The sequence below is a fragment of the Nestor notabilis genome, unplaced genomic scaffold (genome assembly GCF_000696875.1).
Source record: "Nestor notabilis isolate BGI_N333 unplaced genomic scaffold, ASM69687v1 scaffold22523, whole genome shotgun sequence".
Classification (NCBI taxonomy): Eukaryota; Metazoa; Chordata; class Aves; order Psittaciformes; family Psittacidae; genus Nestor; species Nestor notabilis.
In genome coordinates this window covers 1-7,570 of record NW_009921790.1, presented here as the reverse complement: position 1 = coordinate 7,570, position 7,570 = coordinate 1, and the positions used below count along the sequence as shown (strand labels likewise).

Here is a 7,570-nt window from a genome sequence, read left to right as displayed (position 1 = left end):
AAACACAGTTATATGAGAACCTTGCGCTTTCACAGATAAATAAAGAAGGGAGAAATGTGGGAGACAATGGAAACTATTTGATTATTGCCAAAGAGAAGTAACTGCTTGGCTGGAGAAGAAAGAGTTAAAGAAGAAACAAAGTACAATCAAGCAGAGCAACCCAGCTGGCTGAGGAGGAGAGAGCATAAAGATAAGAGACTGGCTACCCTGGGACTGGCTGTGAGAAAGCAAGCAGTGTTAAAAAACAAACTATAAGTCGGGAACTAAACATGATAGGCTACAAATAGAATGGTATAAAAGCTAGAGCAATAGGCTAAAAGTAACTGTTGTTAGAATGATATAAAAAGTTAGAGCAGTAGGCAATAAACTGATTCACTGCATGAAGATGCTCTGGATCCGTGCCTTCATCCCCTCATACACCCGTAGGAAGCAGCACAGAGGGAGCCAGGCACTGACCTGGCTGTCACCGGGTGCACCCTCACAAGCCGTTACAGCAATTTGTCATCTTCCAGGAGAGTCTGGTCCCTTTTGCTGTGCTAACCCACCACGCGCCACCCCAGTTTCCAAGTTTGCAGGAAGACAAATCCCTCTTGCTCGTATCCCATATTTATTCTCACTGCTAAACATTCCACCTGCCTGTGGCCATTGTTTCCTCTGCTGATATACAATGGCAGAGGGAACAACCCAGGTTTACTTACAAGGAAGTCAGCACCCACAAAATTTTCTCTCAGGAAGTAGCAGCTTTCCTATCCTGAAGTTCCAGTTGCATAATGCTTCCTAGAAATCAGCAGGTGAAACACACTATTTGGAGCTCCAGGAGCTGTGTGTCCACTTTCCTACTGCTGCATGTACTAGCCAATGCCTTCCTCACCTCAGTGGCATCTACCCAGGTGGGGCTAAGTGTTCAGTCCTCCTTGCCATACCTTTGCACAGGATATCTCTTGGGCACTGCTGCAGGGATCTGCAGGCATTAAAGGGGTCACGCAGCTCAGAAATAGCCAGTGTTTGTTTTGGATTCCAGAGCAGACGAGTTGCCAGATAATGATTTTCCTGGACTCATCACTGATGAGAGCAATGCCTTGCTGGGCACCAGGCACAGGCGCTGAGCTCCCATGCCAGGCTGCACCATGCTTCACTGTAAATCCCAGCACAACACTCCATTCAGACCCAAATTGGCCACACTTACGTTGCAGGATCTTCCAGAAGTGATGCCAGAGATAATCCAAGATGCTTTGAAGCACCACACCATGTACCAGTAAGCACTGTGGGGGGAAGAGGGAGCATTTCCAAAAGCCCCATCCCTGGTGGCATGATCCTGTCATCCCTTCCACCCACAGAGCTCACCTCCCTGGTGCAGGCATCTTCCAGTGCTCCATCACAGGCCTTGGCTTTAAGGTGAAGTCGGCAGCGACCATCACCTACAGATATGCCACCTGGAGCAGGCACCTCAGCAAGGCTGATGAGGAAATGTGGATGCCTGCTGGACCCCTCTTCCACATCAGGGTGCAGCCCAGGGTTGTGCAGACAGTACATCCCCCCATTTCATCTGCCTGGCAGGTACAGCAGCTACAGGGACCTGGGCCTCCCAATGCACCATGCCCCTGCCTGTGCCCCCTGGGACATCTCTTCAGAAAGTGCTAAATTGTCTCTTCCCTCCAAGATTCCCTGTACTCCTCTGTATTCCTCTGCTTTGCTTTGGAATCCTTTATCCTTCTTTCATCTTCTACCAAGCCTTTCCCCAGTGGTCCTTCACCAGCTCCTGCCCCACACCACCAGCACCTCCTCACCCACCCTCTCCTCCTGGGCACTACCCCAGACTCCCCCAGGGAGTTTCGCAGCTCTTTGCATCTGTGGCAGCTGTGGATGGCAATGGTTGCCCCTGCTCTGCTCTACTGGGACAGCAGCCAGCCAACTGCACCAAGCCCCAGACTGGACCACTCCAGGGTGGGATGCAATAGGTCAGAGCTGGTCCAGGCAGAAGAGGAAGTGGAATGGAATTGTCCATTTTCCCCCAGGCAACATGAGGAGTCACAAGGCTTGGATCTGGGTCCTCTGCCCCACAGTGCTCTTACCAAGCCACTGCTAATGAGTGGAGAAGGAGCATCAGCACCTGAGTGTGCAGAGGAGTCCCATACCCATGCTGTGGCCCTGACACAGGCACTGGGTGTGCTGGATGAGAGACTTTTGTGGCAAATCCATGTCCTCCTCCAAAAAAGAGCTGCTGCAAAAAGAGCTTCTTGTTGTCTGGCTCCATCTTCCACCCAGGGCCTGCAGGCACAGTCATGACGGCTGGACAGTGGCTCTATGTACTCCTCATTGACACGGGTGTGCGGAGAAAAGAGCTGTCATTAGAGTTCAGATCTGCAGGTTTCTGGGCCTGCAGCTCCCTGCCAAACCCCAAAAGCCCAGGGCACACCTGGGACCTAAAGCAGAGCATGTCATCATGTGTGGGTGCATGTCCCCTTTCTGCTGCTCAAGCTTGACACCCTAAGAGGGTGACAGAACAACTAAACAGAACCTTGTCGCCTTTGCTGTCTCTTGCAGAAGATGTAAACACCAGCCTATGCTCCATTGCCCATTTTAAATCTGAGAAGATAATCCTGGAGAAACCAACCAGGCTGGTTGCATTCTTTGCTGTCCTGGAGAATCCCAGCTTCTCACTGCTTGGGGTGCTTTGGAGGAAGTTACGTTCAACCTTAAGTTCATTTCCTATGCATTCTTTGATGCTGATCTACTAGCAGCTCAGGGCTGCAAGTACAACTCTTCACCTCTACCTGATCCCAGATGACAACTCTGTGAAGCAGGTAAGACGGGGAGCTTGACTGAGTTACAAAAGGGTGACATCTGTACGGCTGCAGTAGCAGGGACTGGATTTGATAAGCAGAGATGCCTCTCACGTTTGCTCCCTCTGATTCACACACTGTCCTGTGCCCCCATCTCCCACTGCAAGACAGCATCCTCGCTCCTGCCTACCCTACTCTCTTTCACAGACGTGTCAAGGAATCGCTATCCATGTTTTCAGCTGGGACAGCAAAGCCATGGCACAGGATGCTCTGCAACATGGAGCAGACGTAGGACTTGTGGCCACTGCCAGGCACAGCACTAGGTGGCTGCTCACCAGCTCTTCTGCTGCCTGCAAGCCCCTAGCCTCTGTCGCAGAGACAGTGCATCATCCTGCCCATGTTCCTGCCTGCACACAGGGGGTTCCTGCCTGTATGGAGCGGGAGCTGCTGAAGAGGAGCACTGCCTGTGACACACACCCACTGGTCTGTTCTGATTTAGTCAGTCTCTTCTTGGCTTCCTGAGGACCATCTCCAGGTCACAGCCCTTCTGGTGTTTTTCTTTTCTCTCTCAAAAGCAATGCTTGATGTTTACAGGCTGTTGAAAACCTAGAAAAGGATTAGAATTCAAAGCTTATTCCCAAGCCTCCTCCATTCAACCCTCTGTTCTTCAGCTGCATTTACCGGGTGACCAGTACAGACTTGGTGGTGATAACACCTGAAGTAAGTGGGATTGTTACCCCCCCCCCTTTTTTTTTCCAGTGAGGTAGAAGATGCCAGAAGTCTCTGTCTTCAGCCATATTCTGCTGCCAGAACCTGTCCTGCTCTGTCTCAGAGGCAGGGGCGCAGGTAGCTGTACTGCTTCCAAGTGGCAAAGATATTTCATGATATAGGTCCCCAGAAAGACTGCAGAGCACACCCCAAAGCCCCAAAGAGCAGTTCTAAAGATGACAGAGCCAAGCTCTTGGCAGGATCAGGTAAAAGCGGTAGAAGCCATAACTTGCAACCTGGGAAGTTCAGGCTGAATGTTGGGAAAATATGTATTACTCAGTGGAGATCCAGCCATCAGAGCAGGTTAGAAAGTGCTAAATCTCTGCATCCTGAGTTTTTCAGTGCTCAGCTAGACAAAGCCCTGGCTCAGCAAATCTAGACTGGACATTGGTCCATCTTTGGGAGGTAGGTCAGATAAGATGCTCCAGAGGTCTCTTCCAACCGAAATTAGTGCTGTTGACAGCATAGCAGAGCCCTGACATGTGCATCTTCCCTTCTCTTTGCTCTTGCTGTTGTAGCCAGGAGACACAGGATGATGTATGTGAATTCACTGCAGCTCCCCCCGGTGACACTCAACTTGCTACTTGTCTTTACAGGCACACTTGCCCTTTTATTACAAGAGTCCAAAGGAACAGCAGCTCTTCGTCGAGATTTACATCAAGAACATGGCAGAGGAAATTGGGCTCCTTATGACAAACACACGTGATAATACCGAGGTCTGGAGGGCATCGCTGAGATCAGGTAGGAACAGCAGGTCCGTGTAGAAGCTCATTTACCTTAGCAAAAGCAGAAGTGCATCACCCAAGCAGACCTCACATATTTTGTGGTCCCAGTCATCCACGCATCCTGCAGGAAAAGCAAACGCTGGGTATGTATGCAAAAACAGGCCACTGAAGAATATAGGGACCTGAAAGGACACCTCAGTGTACATCAGACCAGAGCTTCAAATTGAATGTGGAATTTCATATGCTGGGGTTTAGGAGAGCATGATAGCCCTGTCAGTGTCTCTTCTCTTGGCTACTCTTTACATAGAAAGCTGACTTATTTTTAGAAGCCAATGAATGTAAGGAACACCTGTGGGTCTCCTGGTGCAACCGCAGTGTGACACAAAGGAGGTAAACATCAGTAAAATTAGGCATCTTGAACCTCATGAGGTTCAACAAGGCCAAGTGCAGACTCCTGGCCCCTGGGTCGGGGCAACCCCTGGTATCAATACAAGCTGGGGGATTGAGGGATTGAGAGTGGCCCTGAGGAGAAGGACTTGGGGGCACTGGGGGATGAAGGGTTGGACAAGAGCCGGCACTGTGTGCTTGCAGCCCAGAGGCCAATTGTATCCTGAGCTGGAGCCAGAGGAGCATGGCAGCAGGTTGAGGGAGGTGATTCTGCCCCTCTGCTCTACTCTGGTGAGACCTCACCTGGAGTCTGCCCCCAGCTCTGGAGTCCTCAGTCCTCAGTCCAGCTTCCCTGTGGGGAAGCTTGGCAGAGGAGTTGCGAGCAGCAGCTGCTCACAGGTGCAGGGTACGGTACTGCTCATCGTGCCTTGAGACCCCCCCTCTGCTGGTCTAATCCAGCACCCCCCAAGAGTAACACCTACCACTGAGTTCTGCGCAGATGGGCAGGAACAGTAGGAGGAATGGCTAAGAGCTTTGTGGAGAATTGGCCACCCCAGGAAGATGTGGAGGATTGGGCACTGTCATTTCAGTGATGGCATTTTCAGTGACCTCTTTCTCTTTCAGGTGATATTAATCCTCCTGCCTTTGTCTCCATGACCATGTCAGGTCAGTACAGTGTTTCAGACCTGCCTTTCTAGAGTCTAAATCTACTTCTTTGGAGCTCACCATTCTCTGGTTTAAAGCAGATATCAGCCTCTTTTCCGATCCTTATGATAGTTTCTAGACAAAAAGCCTTGAAAGCTGCAACCTCAAACTGTTTTTCTCACATTGGTGGCAGCACGCTCTGTGCCATGCTGTTAGGTAAAATGGCATGGTGCAGGTGACCCTCCAAACTGGTTCCTCCTTCCTTGCCTTGCTTCCGGTGCTCCCACAGCTGGTTTCTCCTTCCTTGCCCTGCCTCCAGTGCTCCCACTGCTGTTGCAGCTGGTGCCCATCCTTGTCGGTGGACGGATGGAGCCACGTGGCTGTCCGCTGGCTTTGGATGCCACGTGCAGCAGTGCATCACTTGGCTGCTGCAGCACAGTAACAAGGGCTCGGTCTTTGCTAGGTGCAGCATTCCTGAAGAAGCACAAGACCAAACTTTGCTCCAGGATGAGGCAGTTCTCCACCATTCTGCTGCACTTACGGGATGCAAATGTCATCAATAGTGATGAAGAAGAGGAGGTGCAAGGTCAAAATAAGAGTCTAAAAAGGAACCTAATTTTGCTGGATCTAATTGAGAAGAAAAGTCTGGAGGCCCAGGAACAGCTCTACCAGATCCTCCAGATGAAAGACCCATATCTCATTGCAGATCTGGAGAAGTCCGGCTAGGCCTGGGAAAGCAGAACTGCTTTTTCTCCCATTGTTCAGCTTATGGGAGCAATGGAAGGGCAGTTACAATGCGGAATCCCAACATTACAAGGCAAAATCCAATGCAAAATGCAATTATCCCTCTGAGCCTCCTGGTTGCAGGCCTGCATTGCTTGGCTGACTCTATTGCCAGTAGTGGACAGTGTCATGACAGCCACTGGTGAGAAGCTGCTGGAACAAGAGACCTTGGTTCCCAATCCAGTGCCAATACCTTGGATCTGTCTGCTTCCCTGAGTCAGGGCCCTACCTCTCCAGAAGCTCGAGGCAGCTGCTGGCAGAGGAGCAAACAAGTATCGTGACCCCAGCAGCAGCCAGGCGAAGGAGCCCCTCCCGAAGGAGCCCCTCCCAAAGGAGCCATGGAAAATACCAGAAGAGATTCTTGAGCAACCTGCTCTAGTGGAAGGTGTCCCTGCCCATGGCAGGAGGGTGGGACTTAATGAGCTTTAAGGTCCCTTCAACCCAAACCGTTCCATGATTCTATGATTCAGGTTCATGCATCTTCAGGGAAAGTCTGACTCAACACTTGGACACGAGCTGGGAGGGGTGCAGGAATGGACCCGTGCAGATGGGAAGGGGAACCAGGAAGAACAAAGCAGGGAGAGGCAGGAAGATGTATTAAAAGGGGCCATTTGGTTATAACCCAGGCTGAGCCCTGTGCCGGTCACCACAGTCTGTCCTGGCTTTTTATATTTTCATATTAAACGTTTTTGTAATCATTTCTCTGCATCATCTCACTTGGTCCTGTTTGAGTGCGTGCTGCAAGGACCAGGTGCCACGTACTGGGGAGACCTGTGTGTGCATCAGGGGATTTGGTGTCACCTACTGCAGTGAGAGGGGGTCTTTTACGACCAACCACGGGCTGGGAATGTTATCCCCAAAACTAGCTATTGGAGAGGACCAGCGTGATGCAAATGAGTGGCTCTGTGCAGCTGGAGCTGGATCGCGTGTCACAGCCTGTGTGTCTGGTTGGGGACCAGAGTATCCTGCCCCCAAAACTGGGCGTGGGGAAAGTTGTGTAGTCACCAGGAAAACTCAAGCTGGACCAGGTGGTGAGCCCAGGACCCACGGCAGGTGGGAGGGCTGGGATGCAGGTGGGGGTGCCAAGGGAACAGAGGGGCTGTGCTGGTACTCAAGGGAACCCCAAGTGTGCATGTGCTTGTGAACCCCACATGTGCATATACCTGCACTCATACAGTGCCTAGTCAGATATTGGAACAGGCTGCCCAAGGCAGTGCTGGAGTCACTGCCCCTGCAAGTGTTCACACACCATGTAGATGAGGCCTGTGCCATGGGTTAGTGGTGGCCTTGGCAGGGCTGGGGAACGGTTGGACTGGATGAGGTTAAAGCCTCAGGTTTTCCAGCCTGGTTGATTCTGTAACGCTTCTATGACACTAGTGACCTCCTGCGTCTGCCACCCCAGAGGAGAAGGGCACGGGACTGGTGTGTGAGATGGGTCGAGTGCGTGGGTGCTGACGGCGGCACCTTGCGGCCGCCCCT

At 51.5% G+C, this 7,570-nt stretch overlaps 1 protein-coding gene across 1 annotated transcript; it reads left to right on the top strand.

Annotated features, from left to right (window-relative positions):
* The first annotated feature begins 1,247 nt into the window (after positions 1 to 1,247).
* LOC104403237 (NACHT, LRR and PYD domains-containing protein 1-like) lies at positions 1,248 to 6,034 on the top strand. Its single transcript, XM_010011306.1, has 6 exons — positions 1,248 to 1,255; positions 1,338 to 1,503; positions 2,493 to 2,669; positions 4,148 to 4,292; positions 5,288 to 5,329; positions 5,772 to 6,034. The coding sequence occupies exons 1-6, from the start codon at positions 1,248 to 1,250 to the stop codon at positions 6,032 to 6,034; spliced, it is 801 nt and encodes a 266-aa protein (XP_010009608.1).
* Positions 6,035 to 7,570: the final 1,536 nt, after the last annotated feature.

Coding starts and splice junctions, on each gene's coding strand:
- LOC104403237 (XM_010011306.1), top strand. Junction 4,293..5,287: donor GAGGGCATCGCTGAGATCAG/GTAGGAACAGCA, acceptor TTTCTCTTTCAG/GTGATATTAATCCTCCTGCC. Junction 5,330..5,771: donor TGTCTCCATGACCATGTCAG/GTCAGTACAGTG, acceptor GGTCTTTGCTAG/GTGCAGCATTCCTGAAGAAG.